At 42.7% G+C, this 23,091-nt stretch overlaps 1 protein-coding gene and 1 long non-coding RNA gene across 2 annotated transcripts in view; one reads left to right on the top strand and one right to left on the bottom strand.

Moving 5' to 3' along the window:
* LOC115076456 overlaps positions 1 to 23,091 on the top strand; it is a 317,358-nt gene that overhangs the window by 195,824 nt on the left and 98,443 nt on the right. The window lies entirely within an intron of this gene.
* The window catches only part of LOC115076454 (alkaline phosphatase-like), a 105,759-nt gene continuing 84,592 nt past the window's right edge, over positions 1,925 to 23,091 (bottom strand). The window contains exons 10-12 of the mRNA XM_029577945.1: positions 21,842 to 22,033; positions 21,099 to 21,218; positions 1,925 to 11,152 (exon numbers count right to left, since the gene is read on the bottom strand). Coding sequence (XP_029433805.1) covers positions 10,884 to 11,152; positions 21,099 to 21,218; positions 21,842 to 22,033 — 581 coding nt within the window. The 3' untranslated portion in view covers positions 1,925 to 10,883. The remainder of the gene's footprint in view (positions 11,153 to 21,098; positions 21,219 to 21,841; positions 22,034 to 23,091) is intronic.

Below are 23,091 nucleotides of genomic sequence, written 5' to 3'. Positions count from 1 at the left end.
CATGTTCAATAAACAGATGCTCAAAAGTAATTCAGAATTAAACTTCTCATTCTATAGGATAAAGCTTGAAGATAAGGCCCCCACAAATCCAACACTATCTTGTTCTTTTTCGGTGCCCCTTCTTGACAGGCCCTCTTTTCCATAAGTAATAAATTGTGAATCTTGTTTCTCCAATGGGTCATAGAAGGAGAATCCGCTGATTGCCATCAACTCAAGATAGTATTTAATGGAAATACTTGTCCATTTAAGAGAAAATCACCATCCCACCTTTCTTTAACGAGTCACCCACAGATAAAGCCTCCAGTTTATCTAAGTTTAGTTTTAGGCCACCTATTTGTCCATAATTACCTACCTCTGATAGAACCAACTCTAAAGAACCCTTGGGGTTAGTTACGTGAATTAAGATATCATCAGCAAAAACCACAGGTTTAAATTGGCATCTACCAATTAATACCCCCATATTCCCTCATGAGGAAGGGTTTCAGGGAAAGTATAAAAAGCAGAGGAGAGAGTGAGCAATACTGTCTCCTTCATTTTCCAAAATAAGGTCATGAGAGATAGCACCATTTATTTTTTTTATTTACCAACATTGGATCTGAGATATCACATTGGTTTACATTCAGGTGCTGTAGGTATTTCTCTATCCCCAGAGGGCTTACAATCTAAGTTTTGTACCTGAGGCAATGGAAGATAAAGTGACTTGCCCAAGGTCACAAAAGTACTTGTAAAAATTTCAGAAATCTACGCTGAAACTCATATGTCTTCAAAACTTAAAATATAAAGTACCAGTTCAACTTGTTAAAAGCTTTTTCAGCATCAAAACTTTCCAAAAGAGAATTTGTCTTATGCCATATAGAATGTTCGAGATGCTATTATCCTTTGGACATTTAACACTATATGTCTATTCTTAACAAAGCCCACTTGCTTTGAGGTTCCCAGATTTGACTTCTGCCATAGGTTTAGCATCATAGTGTGGACAGATCCACAAAAAGAAATTTTAAAAAGTTTACCTGCTTTAGGACTGATGTCAGTGCAAGAGAGGCACCCAGGCTTTCTGTTCAATAAATTAGCAGCTCAGCAGGGAAGGAAGATAAGATGAGATTCCAGAGCAGAGGGGCTGCTATCATTTAAGAACCCCTTTGATCATAAGGCCCAAGGATGCATTGGGGCATGCATGGGATTCTGGGATGCATGGGATTCTTAGGACAAGCAATTGAGAGACTCCTGGGGGAAGACATGGGGAGACAAGAAAAACCCACAATGGGCTAGCTTCTGGAAATCTATCGTAAACTACAGGAGTGGTACTGGGCTGCCTTGCACATGTCCTCTAACCTGTGCCAGGGTTACTGAATGCCGGAGGAAGCAAGAGGCACTGGAGACAAAGGTCACCCTCAATAGTTCAGCAGCACCAGCTTTAACTGCTAGACAACAGTATCCAAGTCAACAGAAGGAGAGGACCCTGCTTCTGTCTGTAACAGACCAATGGGTGCATTCACTGGGACACAAAAACACAAAGCATAGAGAAAAAGAGGAAAAGGACAGACATTACAGAGAAAGCAAACATATAAGTAAACCACAGAAAGAAATAAGGATAGAGAATAAATTACTTACTGTTTCGTCAGGTGAACCTCAATAACACTGATTTCATCTGGAGGCAAATGAGCAGGAAAACTATAAAGTTATCAAATCCTTGGGTTTACCTGATATTTCACGTACTCATGCACATACTGCAGTGAATTGTAAAGGATGGTTAGTGAGTGAATAATATAGATATGAGATATTTATCTGAGAGAGTTTATTGTTCTGTTCTTGTTTGATGAGAAGTGAAGATCCTGAGAATTCATATATAACCTGTACAACACCTAGAAGCGTGTATGATCAATGTTGACAGAATTCTTCCTGGTAATTTTTGTTGTTGTTGTTGTTTCTGTTGGACCTTATTTCTTTTATTTTAAACGATAAATCTTTATTCACCAGTGGAAGCTATCCAACCATTTATTAGTCCCTGCTTCCTCTCCCAACCTCTGCGAGCATCACTGGCTGGGTGGAATTTCTCAAACACTCAAAATTACCTGGTCGGGAAGAGGGCAACATGTAGAACCCCTCTGGGTTGCAACCTTGACTCCAATACCACCTGCATAACTCACCACCACACAGAACGCTTTAGCCACTGTAGTGGAGAGAATCATAATTTTACTGATTGCCTCTTGGGGGCCTACAATAGTTTAACAAGGAGATGTGTCTATAAGAGCTTGGCAAAATAAGATCTTGCCCTGACCTATGTAGGACAGTAATTATGGCCTTATTAGCTCCATAAGCAAATTCACCCCACTCTAATAGAGATTCAAAGATGGAACTCAGGGTTAAGCATACTTGATCTATGAGAAATTTATAGAATTCACTTGAGAACCCATGAGGATCTTTGTATAATGGAGAACTTAAGATGGTGCTACATACCTTTTCAAGTTTAAATGGTGCATTCAAAAATTGAACTTGGTCTAAAGTCAACCTAGGTAGGCAGTCTTTGCATTACAAGGTTCTTACTTATATAAACCAGTATAAAATCATAAAAAGTCTTATAGATATCTCTATTGGAGTTTATTTTTTGTCCTTTCTGATTTTTCATAACCATTACATATTTCATCCCTGCCCATAATCTGATAAGGTTAGCAAGTAGTTTCCCCACCCTTTTTGCCAAACTGAAAACATTTATATTTATAATATAACAATCCTTTTTTAGTTTTTTGGTGTATCAAGGTATTAAGAGCTGATTGCATTGCCACAAATTGGGACGTATTTATCTGAGAATAACATTTCCCATACCAAAGCATGTCTACTGTTTTTAGATTTATATTTGTAATTTAGGCTTTATGGGTTTTGGCTCACTGTCTACACCTCTGAGAGGACCATGAGCTGGTAACTGAGAGCTCTGCAGTGATCTGTTCCAGGGCTTGAGGTTAAATTCCCCTGAAGAAAAAAAAAAAAGAAAATGTAGACATGGTGTAGTCTGTCTTTCAAATGCCTAATTTTCTTATCTTCCCCCTACCAGCTGCAATCATTGGAGAAAAAAAGAAATGACAGCACTTCTCCTATTAAGTCTTTCCTTTCCACTGTAATACCTTATAAACTTTTCTTTGCTTCACTTTCTAAATGCAGCAACCTTAGAAGCTTTCCAGGAGAATAGGTGCATTGAAAATGCTGCACATCACCTCCTCCCCCACCTCCTGCTTGCGTCTGTATTACAATAGTCTTGTAAAAGAACTATATTACTTGTTTTCAGAGCCTGGGTTGCAAAAGAGAGAGAGACAAAAGTCCAGTGGTACCACTGCAGACCCCATGCCACGACAGCCAAGAGTGAGGCCAGGCAGACCACCAAGGACCCCATCCTAAGTGATGAAATCTGGAGAAGTCTCTAGTCTGATCAGTTTATGAATGCACACAACTCCCAAAGGAACAGACAAACCTGTCTCAGCCAATGAGGGGCTATGAGGCTTGCAGTCCTCTTTTCTTCCCTGAGCTTCAAAAAAGTATTCGCGACCAGTGGAACTGGAGGATACACACATAGAAGTCCCTGGTCCCAATGGAGGATGTCTAGCACTTTGTGTCTAGTCATTCCTCCCCCACCCTACTTTGACGGTGGGATGGGGGGGGAGGAAGAGGAATTGGATTCAGACTACAACCGACATGGGCTCTGACTTTTACGGTCTGGAGTACTGATACGAAGACATAAGGGAAAAAGCACAAGACTGTTTCAATGGCCAAGTCCATGAGCAAAGCACTTAAAGCAGCACTGTCTAAATTTTAAGGAGGCTCATAACCCAGTAAAAATGTTGCTAGCAGTAAAATTTTATGGGTTATCATGAGGCTTGGGATAACTGTATGGAGCAGTAACTACCCTTACAAGAAACAGGGGTCAACCTGCCCAGTGTGACAGATACTACCATAAAAAGTTGTTGGGCAAACTGGATAGTCCAATTGGTCCTTTTCTGCCATCATTACTATATAACTGGAGAAGGACCATTGCTGGTTAACAAGACAGTAGATGGGGATGGTGTAGACGAAACTCCGTTTACAGAAGAGAAGGTATGGGAGGAGCTAGGCAAACTGAAAGTTGACAATGTCATGGGTCCAGATGAGATACACCCCAGGATACTGAGAGAGCTCAGAGATGTGCTTGCAGGTCCACTGAAGGACCTGTTCAATAGATCCCTGAAAAAGGGAGTGGTGCTGCAGGATTGGAGAAGAGTGGTGTTGGTATCTCTTCACAAGAGTGATAGCAGAGAGGAGGCCGGAAACTACAGGCTGGGTAGCCTCACCTCAGTTGTGGAAAACGTAATGGAGACTGTGCTGAAGGAAAGGATAATGAACTATCTACAATCCAGTGGGTTGCTGGACCTGAGGCAGCATAGATTCACCAGGGGAAGGTCCTGTCAGACAAATCTGGACTCCGAAGCCCCCAACTCCCTCAAGGGAGCTTCTTCCTCTAAGGAACCTGGAAAGACCACTGGGTCACTGGCACGGACTCCGATGCCACTTCAAGCATTGGATAGGGCTAGGGACCAACACCAATGGCGGTGTCGGAGCATGTCGACAAGTACTTTTAGGGAGCCAATCAGCAGCTTGAGAAAAGACTGCACTGGCGTTGGTGCCATCAGTGTTCCAACACCGAGGCACTGCAGTGCCTTCTCAGAGGGCATTTGCAAGTATCTAATTCCTCAAAGATCACCAATGCCAAGACCAACTGGCTGACACCAGAACCAGTGGAGACCATGGCAAACTCCCAGTAACTTGGAGAATGAGCTGTCCACGTTGCAGGGTTGCTTTGGGGGTTTCTTGGCCGAGGCCAGATCATCCCTATGCTTGTCACCAACCATTGACAGGGATCAATGACAATGCTTCTTTGGCTTCCCTCAATGCTCAGCATTGGTTGTCCCTGGTGTTGAGGTTGAAGATGAGAAACCTCACACCTTCTTCGACCAGGAGAAGCTGAGTGGCTTCCTACTAGCCTTCAACATCAAGGGAACAGAAGGCCTCCTTGATGCCATTGACTCAATGTCCATTGGTGTGACTCCGTGGACATTCATTGTCGAAGGATCAGTCTTCCAGTGCCCAAACAGACATTTCAACAAGGACTGGCATCCTTTTGGTGTCATCTGTGTGCACTTATGGAAACCCTGGACATTATGCAATGCCCCCGAGCAGACAACACATCTATCATGGGGATCCATGATAGACATGGTCCTTGTGCATCTGGGGCATCGCTGGAATCCTGAAAATATGTCGACTCAAAATAAAAAGGATGCTAAATTGAATTTGATGGTGGCGGCAATTGTGGCTGATGGGCACTGAGGGCATGCTGTTTGGAAAGATCCGATTGCGAAAGGAACCTTAAAGAATTGTTTGAAAAACCTACCTAGGGGGATACTACAGGAAGACCACTGGACTCCATGATGAATAGCTCAAAAATCCAATGGGAATGCGAAGCAAAGTCAAAAATTCTGAAGTGAGACTCAGAAAACTGCGACCACTGGGCTCCACGGAAAAAGAAAGACTGAAGGGACCCCGCGTGAATGCGTGATATGATGAATGCGTGGGCATGCTCAGTGAGGCTCAGTGAAAGTTCTAGAAACCTTGACATAAGTTTTCCATGCCAGCCTCTATTGGATGATGTCATCCATGTGAGGACTACAGTAAATAATCATGAGATATATCTGCAAGCGTGAGACCTAAGAATTGGGTTATTTGCATATTTGGGAACCCCGAAAGCCAAGTTTGGAAGTCTTTAGGACTGTATATGGGGACCAGTGAGGAGAAAAAAATCCCCCAGTTATATATGCAGCTTTATATTCTAGTGGTATGAACAAAAGGGGGTGGAGGGGTGAGTGGATGCAGCGGCAATTAAAATTAGGACTGTTTGTTCAGAGAAAATCAAGGTACAATGTTGGACACTGGAAAGAAAAAAGAAAAGCTATTTTTTCCCCATTGTATTTAAGAAAAATCATATATTATTCCTATGTGACGAGCCCAGGGTCTTAGACATTATCTGCAGATGTCATGGATCACATACATACCAGTTGATGAAGTATATATTTTATTTTTGTATTTAGTTTGGTGATAAGAGTTTTTGCCCAGATTTCATTTCAGTTTTAACTTGCAGCCTTTTAGGAACAAGGGCATGAGGTAGAATGTCAACTCTGAAGGGGAAATTAAGAGCCTTTCACCTATGATTTGAGGATACTGTAAGTTCACCCTCTCCTCCAGAGGATGACTAACCAGGTAGTTCAGTCCCTCTCATTGGCTAAAGGCTGCAAGGGATGCTCCCCCTCCTTCTCCCTTGTACCCCAAGCACTCCTCCACTTCGATTCTTGGGGTGAGCACTTCACCTCCATGGTGCAGCCTCACACCCAAAAGGCAGGAGATTCCATGCCCAAGTCTTCCGGCACTACTGCCGAACCATGGCTGGAAGCATGCTGGCTCCAGAGCATTCAAGACTCAAATCAAATCAGCACTGGGTTTTTAAAACTTCAGACTCTTCAAAATCTGAAACCCTTGCTTCCACAATCAGAATTCAGAAGTATTGCTTTTACCTTAATGGACTATTGTAACTCATTTTATATCAGTGTTCCTAAGTCATCAATAAAAGCTCTGCAATTACTGCAAAATACAGCAGCAAGACTTATAGCTAAGTGGATGATGCATGACCACATATCCTCAGTTCTGATGGAGCTACATTGGCTCCCAGTTCATGAAAGGATTTGTTATAAATCTGCTGTCTTAACTCATAACCTCCTTGGGTGAGCAGTCTTTTGGAAATTCATAATGCCACTCGTCATTTACGATCCCGAGATCATAGATCACTTGAAATCCCTTTGGTTCCCGCTGCTAGGCTGACTGAGACCCAAGAGCGTGTTTTTTTCAATGGCGGCTCCAACATTTTGGAATTCCCTTCCTGTGGACCTGCACTTGGTGCTATGTTCAAAAACATTTAAGAAGTTGTTAAAAACTGATTTATTTAATTCTACATTTTAATCATGCCCACCCTTATTTTTAAGCGTCTCTTATTTTTAACCTTTATAAAGAATTTTTTAGTAATTTTGTATTTCTTGGTAATTTTTAGCATCTGCTTTTTTTCCCTCATATTTGTATTTTATATTATGAAAACTGCCCTGAGCTGTAGCAGAGAGTGGTAAATTAATATTAATTAAGATAAAATATTTGCTGCTAATTTAGCTGATTTGGAGAGGGTATAAATTTCAAACAGCCCACGTAGTTTCTCTTTGAAAATGTGTAACGTGGGTTGCTAAAAGCATTCCCGATCCATGTACTTTGTACCTGCTTTAGAGTGCAGGGGGGCCAAGAAGGGCAAAATAATGTGCGTGCTTTTGAAAAAGGTCATGTGCATGCACTTTATTACTCACCCGACCTAAGCATGCCCCCCCCCCCCCAGAACGCCTCCTCGCAGTCCAGCAAGAAGCGCACACCCTGCGGACGTCCGCACACGTCTCTAGCCAGGCTAAAGAGGGCACTTTACAGACAGGGCAATCTAGACATGCTAATCTGTGCAACTGGATTATTTTCAAAATTGTCTTCTATGGAGCAATTTTCAAAACTGCATGGCAAGGTGCAAAAGTGTACAGATACTTTGCAACAGTTCTCCTGTGCATGTTCTCTTTGAAAATTGCCCTGGTGAGAGATCTATACCTGCTGTTTTTTGCAGCTACTTGTTTTTCCCTGAAAACCAAAACGCATGGTTTTGAGAATGCAAAAACCATGCCCATTGTTGCCTCTCCAGTCCCAACCCCGCCTCTGATCCCACCCACTTTTTCCATGGGTGCTCCCAACGTGTAGATCTTTCCCCATATACATGATGGGTGACTTTCAGACAACCAATGAACCTGGGTAAATGACTTTTTTAACTCACCTTCCCAACGCTTAAGCCCCAAAATCAAACGCAACAAAAACTCCAAAAAGAATTTAGGAAACTAAGCTTGCTGTATATACATTAAGCCAAACTGTGCATACAAAAAGAGTGCAACCAACTTCCCAATGCTTGGAAAAATATTTAAAAATCTATATTCTACAATATCCTTAAACCTTTATTTTTTTAAATTATTTTTATTAAAAAAGGTTATAAAGAATTAGAATAAATCTTTGATTGGTGTCTACTTTAAAAGATTCCATCTCTGAGCAGAATCCTGTTTTATGATATCGTAACTTTGATTAATAGGATCTTGAAAGTGCCTGCGGTGGGATTCGCTGCCAGTCCCTTGGGACTCTTGCCACGGTTTTGGAATTCCACAAGGATGTCATCCTCACAGCTGTAATCCTGTTTTGCTTGTCCGCTGAGAGGTAATGGTTGCTTCCTGATAGCCACAAAGCGCAGGAAGGAAGAGGCTACAGGACCGTTGCACTTTAAAGCCAAGGAAGAACGACTGCTCAGAAGCCCCCATCTTGAGCAGGCCTCCATTCTAGTTCTTCCACATTTTAATGGTGGTCCATGCATTAGCCTCATGGTACATCTTCAGTCTGAAGATCACTTAAATGGCCCCGCAACCAACACCAGCTATCAGTGGGACCCTTGTCTGAACTACTGTGTCCCTGCTGGGGCCATCAAACCATCAAGACTTCATGAGTCCCTCGTGCTAAAAGAGAATCTCTGTTGGTCACAGAGGGAGCAGTCCTGTTCTGCTTTTGCCTCTACTTCCCTAGCTCCTCTTTGTCAACCCTTAAGAGTTAAATTTCGGGATTGGATACAAGCTCCACAACACTTTTTACACTAGAGTTTCCTTGGACGATATTTTTTTTCCTCTGTGAAGTCTTTTCCCTTCCAAAAGCTGCAGGACATTAGAGCCCCGAGCACAAAAAATGCATAGTTTCGAGCAAAGTGACTCACAGGCTTCCTACATGGTCTTTGCTCTAATTTCACCCAATTCTTAAGTTGGGCCAGTAGCCCAAATTCAGAATCAGATGCTGCTGTGAGAAAAATAATCTGGGACCCTAACTAATAACTTACAACTACCTCTTAAGCCACAAGAGATTCTCCGGCAGATTCTGTGGAAGGTAAGTACCGTTACTGTCTTTCTTTTGATAAGTCTGGCCCATCGGAGGGACTTGGGTGGCTGTAACCGCATGTTTCCCCACACTTCTGATGCATGCCTTACAATCCCAGAAGACCTGTTAAATCTCTTACTCTTCTAGTGTCCTTACAGGCTCAGAGAACATGGCAAATATGGCTAACTCAATCATCATAAAAAGAAACATTACTGAAAAAATGTGCCGGTTTTGGTGTCATGCAACCACTGCAGTTATTGCAATCAGGAACATACGGCAAACACTGTAATACTTTCCAGGCTCCGGAAGAGATGTTGTAAGCAAAAGCAGCAGATGCTGGCTCTGTCCATGTGCTTTGCACCAGTGATGCTCTGAGGCAGCTACAGTTATTGATCCAGCAGACAGCTCACACCCCTTATGCTCCAAACACATTATTGACTATAACAGGGCTTCCCAACCCAGCTTAAGGGTCCTGTCGGTATAGGTGAATATTATCAGTGCTATAGAAAAGAAAATAATATTGAAAATACTTAACATGCCCTGCAGTGATGGCTTAACTATGGGTGGTTTCTCTGTGGCTTACAGCTCATGTCTGCCAAATGCTGCCGGTGAAAGGAGGAAGTGCCTGCTTCAAACTTGAAAGCTTGTCCAGACAGGCAACAGATTCTGAGACAAGTCTAACACCCTGTAAGTCTCCGGGAGTCTCCTGCTCCTGCTGGGAGCTTCCATTCTCTTCCAGCAGAGCAACTGAAGATGACAGTGCCTCCCCCTGTTCCCACAATGTGTGTGGCCTGCCAACATCACTGCTGTGCTGCAGCCCAAAACAGGGCTCTCCCTACTCTCTCCCCTTCCCCCACCACAACCCCAGGAGTTGCAAAGGAGCCCTATTTGAGGTAAGCGAGTTCAGGGCCCACTTGGTGCAGAATCTCCTCATCGACCCAGGCGAGCCCCTTCATGTGGCTGGTAAATGAGTCTCACTGAGCTCCAAGAGTTTTTGCTTTCCTTCATATACACCCTTCCAGGTCCATGTTCAGAAAGCCAGTGAGCAGGTGAATTACCCAAACACTGCATCTAACTTTATCCAGATATTCAGCAAGGCTTGTCCGGATAAGTCTGCCATTGAATACACCCAGGTAAAGTTATGTGCATAACTTTATCTGGATAACTTTAGGGCAGCAGTTCTTCTGATCAGACTTACCATGTAATTTTAATAGGCCTCCGTTTAACAATCTGCTCGCACCAAATGTACACGTCCAGTGGAGGAGGTAACTTGAAACCTGAAGATTTTTCTGATTAACTGTCAAAGTTAGCCAGACAAATCTTCTGAATATGGACCTCTTAATTACTTGCAAACAGCGTGTGGTCACTAAAGCTCAGGGTGAGTATTCCCTCTGGCAGATGTCATTGGGACAGTAAGGTAGCTGCCAAAGAAGGTGCTGGTCACAGACAAGCACATTTTGAGCTTTGCTCATTGCTTTCATCCTGCAGTAACCGGAGCAGACAGGAGCTGTATGTCACCGAGGAGAGCCTCATAGGTCTTATTTTATATGAGATATAGCATGATGGATTATACAAAATTTTGCTTCAAAGATTGCTCTGAAACTAGGAGATTATCGTGGAGAAATCTAGAGCAAATCTATGGGACATTTTCTCCTGTGACATCTAGGACTGGAAAGAGGGTTCAATAAAGATCACAGACAGCATGGAAGAGAAGGGGCATGCATTTGGAAAGGGTCGGCAAGCCCTGGACAAGGCTACGTACACAAGCAGTGTGGCCCCTGGTAGTGGAGGCGATACTGTTCAGATCTACACTCGGGGTGGAGCTGCTGCATTTAATCCCAGGGCCATAGGAAGAGTAGGGAGAGGAGAGCAGATGTGAGCGTCAGGGGCCCCAGGGAACCACGAATGGCTCCCGACTTGCAGTGATCCTTGTTCTGGCCAATGCACGCCGCGTATGCCATGACATGGGGGATATAGTTCTGCTCGTGGACGCCGTGCAGGAGGTGGGCCAGTGGACCTTTGGCAAAGATGGCCACGTCCTCGCCGCCATGGGTCTCCATGCGGAGAGGCACCGCAGATTGAGCCAAATAGTTGCGATGACCTGTGGAAAGAAGAGAGACGGAATGGTTGGGTGCTGAGGTCATTCAGTATTATTGCATTGCTTTGGCAGAAAGGAGAGGGAGACTGCACCATTCCACGTCAAAACTGACCAGGCTGAGCTGGTCCTGGTGGTACCTTTCATTGCATGCCTGGAGGCACAGTCCTGCATGTTCTTAGGGAAATCAGAACCACATCTCCAGGTATACAATGGGACTCAGCCTGTCCCCTTTAGCACTGGTGCTCTATGTTCACCTTAAGAAAGTAAGAGGGTGATCACGTCTGGTGCAAGTCTTCAAATCTGTCAAGCAACTCAGTCCAAAGAAGGAGACGTTTGGAGGTTTCTAGGTGCTCCTGCAATTCCTCAATCTGCTTGTGTTTTAACTACTTTGAATAATTTTGTGCCATCTGCAAATCTGACCACCTCATTCATAGCTCCCTTTTCCAGATCATTAATGAATGTATTAAACAAGACCAGTTCCTACACAGATCCCTGGAGAATTCCATTTTCTACTTCTGTCCTTTGGGACAACTGATCTTATAATCCTACTCTTTTTTCTTATCCTTGAACCAGTTACCAATCCATCCTATCCCGGGAGTTTTTAATTTATTGAGTAGTCTCTCATGAGGGACTTTCTCAAATGCCTGCTGAAAATCCAGATACACCATGGTGGCTGGTTCATTCTTATGCACCTGCTTATTTATAGACTCAAAGAATTCAAATAGATTGGTAAGGAAGACTTTCCTTTGTTAAATTCATGAAGTCTCTTCCCACTTAAGGCATGTAAATCCATATGAAGAGGAGGCAGAAGGGCAGAGGCTGGGGATGGGAGAGATAGAGGCAGAAGGGTGGGGGAAATGGAAGCTTGTTGGTGGCAAGGGTTACACATGGAAATGGAGGCGTTATATGGATGGTGTGTAAATGGAGGAATGGGGAAAAGGTGGAAGGGATGGGAGACAAAAGGAATAGAAGGCTAGGAGAGAGGATAACGGAGAGATAGGTGAGTGCTGAAAGCTTGGGAGGAGCGAGAAGAAGATGGTAATGAGAAAAGAGATGGAAGCTGAGGATAGAGAAAATGAAGGAGAAAGACAGAACTTGAGTCCTCGGTGGTAGGCTCGTAGCAGCGGTGAGTAATGACACTTCCTCCCTGCCACTCACGTTATCTGCCCAACAGTAGAGCGCGTCTGCTCACAGCCTGGAAAGAATTAGAGGGAACATTGGCGCCCAGCCCCACTGATCCACGTCAATCTTAGTGGGGGGGGGGGGAGAAACAATTCCCTCCTCCCACCAAACTGACCTCTCTGTCCCTTGCCCTCCAAAATTATGGTCAGAGATAGCAAGCAAGGAGAGAGTCAGTGATTGAGTGTGGAAGAAAAAGAGGACCAGGCTGACAGCTGGGAATGAAGGGCAAGTTGACCAAGAGCCCATATTGAAACAATTACACCATAAGGTGCAAAAGGTTTGGCTATTTTACACCTGGTATGACATCCCAAAAACTGGCAGTGGTATGCATAACTTCTCTGCAACTTCTATTGCTGGAGCCCAAATATTACGCCACAGGTAACTGCAGAATAGTGCAAATTGTCCTATCTGACCAAGTAAACTGTGCTTTAACTTTTAACGTCTTTCTGACCACGCCAGAAATGGGCCTTGTAGTCCAATAATTACACCATGAGTACACGGATCAAACTGATGTTATTTGATAGAGGACCATCTTCCGTATTGTAATTCCCGATCTATTTCACAAGTGCCAAACCCCACCTCAGCCTGCAGTGCTGTGGGAATAAACAGATTATTTATTTGCTGTTTTTTCATGCTCCTTGGCCCTCACCATCCAAAGAATTGTTTCTATCTTAAAAGTTACTTTATAGCAAAATATTACCAATCATGTTTGTATGCATTGTGTCCATTTTCAGGCCTTTAAAATGTGATAAAATTTCCAGTACACTCTTTATTAAGAAAATATAATGTAATTAAGCAAAACTAATTTAACTGATGATTAGTTTTCTTTTATCACTGTGAATGGTGCCATTTTCTTCATTAGCATGCAGTTCTCCTTCCTCATCATCCTCATGACATGGCATTGAAGTCCAATCATCTGCATACATTATGGCCTCCAGAGATTGGGAAGGGCGCCCATGATCCCCATCAAACCTGCATGGGTGTGTTTTTCTGGCTTTCACTACATAAGAACTTGCCATACTGGGTCAGACCAAGGGTCCATCAAGCCCAGCATCCTGTTTCCAACAGTGGCCAATCCAGGTTACAAGTACCTGGCAATTACTCAAACACTAAGAAGATCCCATGCTACTGATGCAATTAATAGCAGTGGATATTCCCTAAGTAAACTTGATTAATAGACTTCGCCAAGAACTTATCCAAACCATTTTTAAACCCAGCTACACTATGCACTAACCACTCCCTCTGGCAACAAATTCCAGTGCTTAATTGTGCGTTGAGTGGAAAAGAATTTACTCTGACTCGGTTTAAATGTGCTACTTGCTAACTTCATAGAGTGCACCCCGGTCTTTCTATTATCCAAAAGAGTAAATAACCGATTTACATCTACCCATCCTAGACCTCTCATGATCTTAAAAACCTCTATCATATCCCACCTCAGCCGTCTCTTCTCCAAGCTGAACAGCCCTAACCTCTGTGCATGTTCATTGTGGTTTACACAACAGAGGCTCATTCTGTGTCGCTTGGTTCCAGAGCCCACAACCAAATTAGTATGTAGACTTTTCTGCTGGATGACAGATGTGCCTGGTGGTATAGGACTTCCTTCCATCTGTTCCTTTGATCTTCTTCCGGGGAGATCCATCTTTTGGGTTGTACACATCCTGAGACTTCTGTAGCTTTCCATCATTAACATTTCTGCAATTCTTTAAGAGGGCAATTTTCAAAGTTATTTTTACCTGGGTATATATTATTTTTTATGTGTTTTTTCTATTGTTAGCAGTGAAACTGTCCTATTCAATGATCTGAAAATTGTTTTGATGCAGAATGGCAAAAATATTAGCGGTTACTGATTTTGTTTGGAAAAATGCAGTGTTCTAGAATTATAATTTGGGGTGGGGGAATTTTTCAAAAAGATTTACGCACATAAGCCCTGGTTTATGCATGTAGATCAGCGTTCGAAAATTATCTGGAGTGTTGTGTTGGGAAAACTAAACGTAGAACTCAATTTTCCCCCTACTCAAGGTAGAAACTCCAGGGGAGAGGATTTGGGACGGGGAAAGCATTTCTAAGCATATTTTTAAGTATGAATATCAGTATACATGCAAAAAGTTCCATCTGCTTGTGAGTGGTTGCAACTTCCTGCACATCTGCGTTTGCATGTGCTGGGACAACCTGCAAATACTTCAAAGCAGACTTTATGTTCACAATCTGCTTTCAAAATTCTGGCTCAATTCACTTTAGCCAGATGCAGGCTATGGAAAATTACCCTCTTTATGTTGTACAGTGTTTTTGTAATTGAGAAAGAATGGTAACATTTTATTTTATTGTCATTGTATATAATGCAACTGGCACTCTTGGTTCATCTCAGAGAGGTTTTACTTGATTTATTTATTGATTTATTTATTTAAAAGTATTTATATACCGTTTTTCAAAGCAAGGTTATTTGTCAAAACGGTTTACAAAGGTAAAAATAAATTTAAAAATAAAATAGGATTGAAAATAAATTTAAAAACTACAAAAACTGGTATATACCTAGTAGGTAATGGTATTAACAAAAATCTAGTAACAATGGAGCTGGGCCGTAGTTCATTTTATAATCAAGGGAAGGAGAAAGGGGTGGGGGGAATTTGCAATGAAAAGAAAAAATAAAGTAAACCTGTGGGAGCAAGGGGGGGGAATGCTAGGTAGTTGACTGATGTTGATTAGAGGCTGAATGTTGTGGAGGGATGTTGAATGCTATTTGAAATAGATATGTTTTTAATGATTTTTTTTAAATTGTTGAGAGTTGGATAGTTGATGAAGTGGATAGAATTCCAGAGAGAGGGTCCTGCTACCGAGAAGGCCCTTCTTCTGGTGATATCCAGTCTAGCCTGTCATGGTGAGGGAATATCTAATAGATTTTGAGTTAAAGATCTTAAATGTCGAGCTGGTTTGTAGATGCGGAGTAGTGAGCAGAGCCATGTGGAAGATGAATTATGTATTAAGCCATGGATGATAGTGAGAACTTTGTATTTTATTCTATATTTTATAGGTAACCAATGAAGAGATTGAAGAATGGGCGTAATATGTTTTCGAACGGGAGTACCTGATAAAATACGAGCTGCACTATTTTGAACAATTTGTACGGGATGAATTACAAAATCGGGAAGACCTAGATAAAGAGCTTTACACTAGTCTAAGCCAGAGAAGATTAAAGATTGGAGAATAGTTTGAAAATCCTGGTAAAAGAGAAGAGGGCGAAGACGTTTTAAGAGCTGTAGTTTATAAAAGGATTTTTTTATTAGAGAAGAGATGTGTTGTTTCATTGATAGATCTGAATTTATGATAATTCCTAAGTTTGTAGCATATTGAGTTATGGGGATAGATGTCCCGTTTATAGACCAATGTGAGGGTGGACCTATGCAAGTATCTGAGATGGATGATAAATGGACAATTTCGGTCTTGGATGGATTCAGTTTCAGACGGTTATGAGAGAGCCAGGAATTAATAGTAGATAAGAAAAGAGAGACCATAGATAGAGTATTAGACCAGGATGTTTTATAGGGACCTAGGAACTGTATGTCATCTGCATAAATTTTAAATTGTAGATTGAGAGAAGAAAGAATGTGACAAAGAGGTAGAAGATATATATTACATAATATAGGAGATAGTGATGAGCCTTGAGGAACGCCGGATGAAATTGTATAAGGATTAGAGGAGTGATGATTAATGTTAACTTGCTGAGGGCGATCTGTGAGAAAGGATGTAAACTAGTTTAGAACTGTGCCTGTAATACCAATGGATTTGAGACCTGAGATGAGTATGTGATGATCTACGGTGTCAAATGCTGCTGAAATATCTAAGAAAACAATAATGTAGTCAGTGTAAGAATCAAAAGCGCGGAATAATGTGTCAAAAGAGGCTAAGAGGAGAGTTTCAGTTGAATGACCTTTTCTAAATCCATGTTGATTAATGTGAAGAATGTTATTGTCTGATAGAAATTCGGTAAGCTGACGTTATTGAGGTCAGTTGCATCTTTTGTTTTTGATTTCATGATTGGTAGAATGGAAGTTTTTTTTTTTAAATATTTGGGAATTGTCCAGTCTCTAAAGATTGGTTAACTATCGAAACTTGATGTTCTTTCGATGAGACTGGTTCGCCTGGCTGAGACCAGGGAGAGAGCTTTTTCTGTGGCAGTTACTTTTCTGGAATTCACTGCCAGAAAACCTGTGCCCAACTACCTGTTCTAAGATTTAAAGACTTTTTTTTATTTCATAAGGTATTTTTGTAAACTAGTTATTAGGGGCTTTATTGTATTTTGCTGTTTTACTTTTTATGTCTTGGTTTGGAAGAATGCATTTTTTTTTCTTTGCTTTAATCTGTTTTATGATTGTGTACATTTAAAAAGTGTTCATCACCTAGAGTTTTAGCAGTAGGCAACTACTAAATGCTCTAAATACATAAATATTGTAATTCTGTATTTATTTTTAGGTTTATAATGATTCTTGTTTTATTATGTTAGTTTGTTTCTATTATGTATTTTACTATTGTTATGCTACTGTATTTTATGATTATTATCATTTCTTGGAAAGGCAAGTCAAAAATCGAAACAACAGTACTGCTGAAAGGAAGTGGCACATAACATGCCTTTGAAACCACCTTTGTGGCTCTCAGATAACCAGGCTGAGTACAGCTTGTGCATGTGTCCTCCAATAGAGTCACTTCTTTGCTCTTGACTATGGACTGCTCAGTGAACACACACACGGCTTCCAATGCTGCTTCCCATTCCTCTCTCGTGAAATTCCATGAGGAATGTTTCCTGCCTTTGGGAGGAACTGTTGTGGCTCTTTGCTGGTATGCAGTGCAATACATACCATGATAGCATAGCTCCTTGGCAATGAAATCTATATCATTTATACATCTCAAAATCTTATTATCCATCTGCATATTTGTGAATCTTATGAATGTCAAATATTTCCGTAGAACATCTAACTAGTTTTTGCTTCACTCCTTGATGTGTCTTGAATACACTTAGGCAAAATATGCATTTATTTTTTAACACATCTGTTCCTGATAAGCTTCTGATGTCAAGGTTACTGGAGCAAAGTGATCACAATATAGTAGGCTGAGCTGCAGATGTGGAGGTTAAAGTACTTGATTAGCCAATGGTGCTGACTTGGAACACACCAATGGTACTGCCATAAGCTTCTGGCAACAGGCAATCTGCTTCCGGCAATGCTGTCACCAGAGCACCAGGAAGTTTGAGCACAGAATATTTTGATTCCCTTCATTGTCTTTGCAACAAACGCTTTTTACATGGTTGTAGAGTACAGGGTAATTTTCCAAGGGACTTTACCCGCAGGAACAGCCCTTTAGAAGATTGTGCGAATGATACGCAAGTAACATTTTTATTAGTAGTCCAAATGCATTCCAATACAACAGCACTCAAAGGGCTCAGGCAGTAAGAACTTCTCTGTCGTTTAAAAATTGCATTTTCTTACATCCTCTTTGGGTGCCACAGTTCAAACATTCAACCTGATCTAACTATACCTTTTTAAACAACTGGTGACCGGGAACACAATCAGAAGTACTGCAGCAGAGCTTCCCAGTATAGGCTTGTGATGAGCCACTACCACATGTGCAAAACACCTGCTGGATCACCTGAAAACAGCAGTCTGATCAAGCACTTGCAGCAAATGGCATTTTTAACATCTGCTCCTTCACACATGACAACACAGTTGGAAGTGCTCTTCCAACATGTACAACAAGCATTTAAACATAGGCTGGCATAAACTATATGCAGCAAAACACACCCTTCGTTGATGTCCCTTATTTCATGGCTAGCCCCTAACAGCAGGTTCTCCATTCCTCTTACTGGGATATTCACCACCTGGAGTGGCAACTCTCAGTCTAGCACAATCTCTTCTGACTGGCCTCTGCTTCAGCATGCTCTCCAGTCCTCTTATTTGGGATACTTATTTATTTAAAAAATTATTATAACCCGCATGTTCCGAGGGAAAGTTCACAGTGATTTACATAAACACAAATACATTACATTAAAACAAACAATCAAGAACGGAATGTAAGAACATAAGATATGCCATACTGGGTCAGACCAAGGGTCCATCAGGCCCAGTATCCTGTCTAACAGCGGTCAATTCAAGTCACAAGTACCTGGCAAGTACCCAAACATTAAACAAATCTCATGCTACTAATGCCACCAACAAGCAGTGGCTATTCCCTATTGATTAATAGCAGTTTGTGGACTTCTCCTCCAGGAACTTATCCAAACCTTTTTTAAACCCAGCTACACTAACTGCCCTAAACATTTCCTCTGGCAACAAATTCCAGAGCTGAATTGTGAGTTGCGTGCAAAAGAATTTTCTCCAATTCATTTTAAACTAAGTTAGCTACTAGCTAACTTCATGGAGTGCCCCCTAGTCCTTGTATTTTCCAAAAGAGTAAAATAACCATTTCACATTTACCAGTTCAAGTCCTTTCATGATTTTGTAGACCTCTATCATATCCCCCCCTCAGCTGTCTCGGTATTAATTCTGATATGCCTGCTCATAAAGCTTTCTTGAATGTTCTTATAGATTATGCCGTGCATGTAGCTTCTGGCAAGCTGTTGCACAGTCGAGGGCCGACTACAGACAAAGCTCTGTTCCTTGATATTTCTAATCTTGCAACCTTGAATGTAGGTAGCTTTTGTCCATGGAGTGGAGCTGTCGTGATGGTTTATAGAGTCCAACTATTGTTGTAATAGCAACATGACCTAGAAGACCTTTCCTTGCTCATCTTTGCTATTTGTGTCTTGTACCGGAGGGAGAGAGGAATTTTCCAAAAGATATTTTGCATATCTAAAAAAATTACATCAGTTAGAGGCATTTACATTATGATGTAATTATTGGTCATACTGATTTGGGTTTAGTACATGTGAAATAGTCAAATTGAGTAATTTAAGATGCAGGAAGGTACTCTCTCATAAATGGCACAGTTTGTGCCAGGTACTTATGGTATAATTATTGGACCACATTACCCCTTTCTATGATGGTCAAAAACAGGTTAAACCCTAACATAATTGGTCAGATTGGATATTTGGGAATTCCATGCATTATTCCCTCACAGCTATAACTGTTTCATCTATATGCCTATGGTGTAATTAATGGGCGATGGAAGTGGGTGTGTGGGAGCTGCCATCCCCTAAACGCAGTGGCAGCAGTCAGACATAAGCTCAATAGTGTCATGTGCAAGCTTTATCTTTTGTTCTTTATGGTGTAATTATTTTGGCATGATTTCTTGGACTCAGAAGGGGAGAGAGGAAGTAGGCATGAGAGAGACAGATGGGGGGGAAAAGGATCAAAAGAAAATAAGGGACAGAAAAGATAACACAAGTGAAGGATGGGCAGAGAAGGGAGGAATATACTGCAGAGAACTTTCATTATATCATTCTTGTCCGAGTTGGCTCCTGTAGTTTTGCTGTAGCATGAAAGCAGGTCTGGAATGGAAAAGGCCCTGTGCTTGCCAAATCAAATTCTCTGGGGTTCAGGGTCTCTACAATGGATATTCATGCCAAATGTCAGCTTATGTTTTCTATAAGAACCAGGTTCGTTTGCACGCTTTCGTTGCTCCGAAGAGCAGACCCAGTCTGGAGTTCTCAAGGACCGGATTTGGCAACCACTGAGGAGACAGGGTGGAAGCAAGATTTGCAGATACATGAAAAGCGGAGTTGCCGTACGGCTCTGTGTCATGGACTGGTCGAGCCTGGCCTGGCCTGGTCTCCTCCCTCCCCCCCCCTCCTGTTTCTGTGTTTTAGTGCACAGTAAATAGTTTTTAGCATGCGCTGAAACACAGAACCAAAATGACTGCAAATGAAACTAATGTTTGCTATTTTCAATGTCCTTTTAAACCATGGCACATCTGTAGAAAGCGGCATTCTGAGAACTGCAAACCTCATCTCAGGAACGAGATGCACATCACAAGCAACAGGGAAGCTTTTGAGGGGGGCTCCCAGAAGTATTTAAATATGTTTTTGCTCTGATATTACTGCTTTGAGCACCTCCTCAAACATCTGCTTTTTTCTGAGAAACCGACACATCTGGTAGAGCAATCATGCTTGCATTTGCTCTCCCCTGCATCTGCGTGCGAGGCACTGCCAGATTCACTTGCTGCAGACTAAGGTGTTAGTTTCTTGGAAACTTTTTTTTTTCCCCCATGGTTTGCTAACAAGAACACTAGCCCTAGCTTCCGCCCCTACCCCCGCCCTCCCATCTACTGGCTTATTGCGGAGGTGCTGAAGGAGGGTGAGCACCGCTGCGGAAGGTGGTGCAGGAGCTGAGACAGACCTGCCATCGACCCATCTGGCTCTCTCCCCCACACCAGGGCAACCTCCAGCCACCTCGAGAGGCAGGGGAGAGCAGGGCAGGGCAGCCGCAAGCAGGAGGGAGCGAAGCTCCAGGGCCAAAGGAGATGGTCCCACTCCCTTCTGCTTCTGGCTAACAGCAGCTCTCTCTCCTAATGCTGCAGAAGAGGAAAGGGGCATGTGAGGTAAAGAATGGCAATCTAGGGGACAGGATATGGGGAGAGGTGAGGAGGGAGCAGATGTAGGGGAGACGCTAGCGGGGAAATGAAGGAGGATGATATGGAGGAGAAGGGGGTGAAGTGGAGAATGAAATGAGGCAAACGAGATGAGGAGATGAGTTAAACAGATACTCAGATTCAGAGGATATGGAAAACAGGGGATGCAAGAGAGATCTGATGCTGGTGGAGGGTTAATTTAATGAAAACGCACCATAATCAACAGTGGAAATGTTTTCCCTTGCCCCGTTCAGCAGTTTGAACCCAGGTCCATTTCCATACAGGATAGCGGTGAAGGGTTTCTTATCGATGTCACTGACGGACGGAGCCAGACCTGAGAAAATAAAGCATGGAAAGTTAGACATCATATTGGACCGGGCATGGTGCTCCCACCAGGGAGACGGATGAGAGCCCGCCCTCCCCTCGCTGGTGTCAGACGAGAACAGCTTGGTCTGCGGCTTTCTCCTGCAGGCCTCAGGATAAGATTGGAGGCCTTAGCCTGGGGGTGGAAGGACTCAAGCAGGACCACGTTCCCTGAGGAACCTTGAGCATGGAGAGGCCATATTCAAAAGCCCGCCGAGCAGTACAATAACTGGGTACATTTATCCGCATACTTGCCGGTACTCATCTGGCTTAAAATGCCACCGAGTACCCATTCTAAAGTTAGCTGGACAAAAGTTGGTTGGCTACTTCCCACCAAGAGCACCTTATAGACAGCATGTGCTGATTATCAGTGCCGACCAACTAAGTTAAACCTTGCCCCGGGGACACTCCTGGTGCTGCTTCTTTTTATCCAACTAAATTTTAGGCATGCAATGACTGGCCCAGACAAAATTTAGCCACCCGACGGGTGGACCTGAAACAGCAAGATTTGTCTAGCCAACTCCCAAAGTTAACTGGATTCGACCTTTTGAATATGGATCCCCGAGCAGTTAATTGGCAGGAGGCTGCGCTTACCAAAAATTGGGTTTCCACGATACGTGTAGCCCCCTAGCGTGAACACGTGGGAGTGGTCAGCTGTCACCACAGTCAGTGTGTCCTTCTCTGCGGTCATGCGGCCTGCCATCCCAATGGCTTTGTCCATCTCTACTGCTTCATGCAAAGCTTGTTTGGCCTTTCCCTCATGATGGCCATGGTCAATCCTCCCCCCTAAAGAAAAGGGAAAAAAGGAGAGGTCTGGCTTAAATGATGACTAAGATTATCACCCTTTTTGAAACTGCCTTTATATCTGCCACAAGACCAGAGGGGAAATGACTTTGGCACACAGTCCCCAGTGGATTGGAGTTCACAAGGGAAAGCAAACTTGCATGATCATGAACAGTTCAGGAGGGCTCCGATACTGAACTGCTCCATTCGCCAGCACCATTAGATCATGACTGACCATAGTGTTGGGACAAGACAGCTGACCAACAACAACCTAGCTCCTGAATGCAAATGTCTCTAATTTTGTAATCTAGGGAATGGAAAGGCATATCCAAGGGAAGGACTGAGCAGGATCTGGAGGTAATCAATAAGAGTGAACATCCTTCTCCGCTCCTAGGAGACACAACAGCCCGGCAGTTGATTTATTTTGCTGTGAAGTTTTGAAATTGATATCCACAGACCTCGTCCTGGGTAACGTTTTTTACTTACCCAGACAAAATCCAAGATTTAAAATTTCCCACCCTTCTGAGCTGTTAAATCTTAACAGAGTAAGTCATTACCCAGTTCTATAATTTAAGCGGGTAAAATAAAGAGACATTCTGGGGGCTTGGCTTAATTTTAGCCAAGCAGCGATGATATTCTGCTAGAGTTATTGCTGGGAAAGTCAGATGGGAAAAATAGATGTCCTAAAATCACCGGGTTACTTTCCCGTTCACCGGCCCACTCAATATCGACCTCTTAGTGTCTGAGCCTCTCACAATGTGTCTACAGTGCCTCTGCTATGAAGGGATATTGCTAGGAAGATACTACACTGGATACATGTCTACAGTTGTCACTGGTAGTGGATGCCAGTGTCACACTGGAGGTCTACACTCAGCTGTCAGCTCAGTGTTCTGCTCTTCTGTGTATACCTCAAGTCCAGTAGGGCTTGCAAATTTCACTCCAGAGCCACAGCTATGTGTGTTCACACTAGATAATCAGAGAGCAATTTCTGTGTCAATCCTGGAGTAACTAATCCCATCCAGAAAGGTAGTTTGACCCCTAGAATTCGTTATTACAGGTGT

The sequence above is a fragment of the Rhinatrema bivittatum genome, chromosome 15, assembly GCF_901001135.1.
Source record: "Rhinatrema bivittatum chromosome 15, aRhiBiv1.1, whole genome shotgun sequence".
NCBI lineage: Eukaryota > Metazoa > Chordata > Amphibia > Gymnophiona > Rhinatrematidae > Rhinatrema > Rhinatrema bivittatum.
Note: the sequence above shows the minus strand (reverse complement) of the source record. Positions and strands in the feature narration are given on the sequence as shown.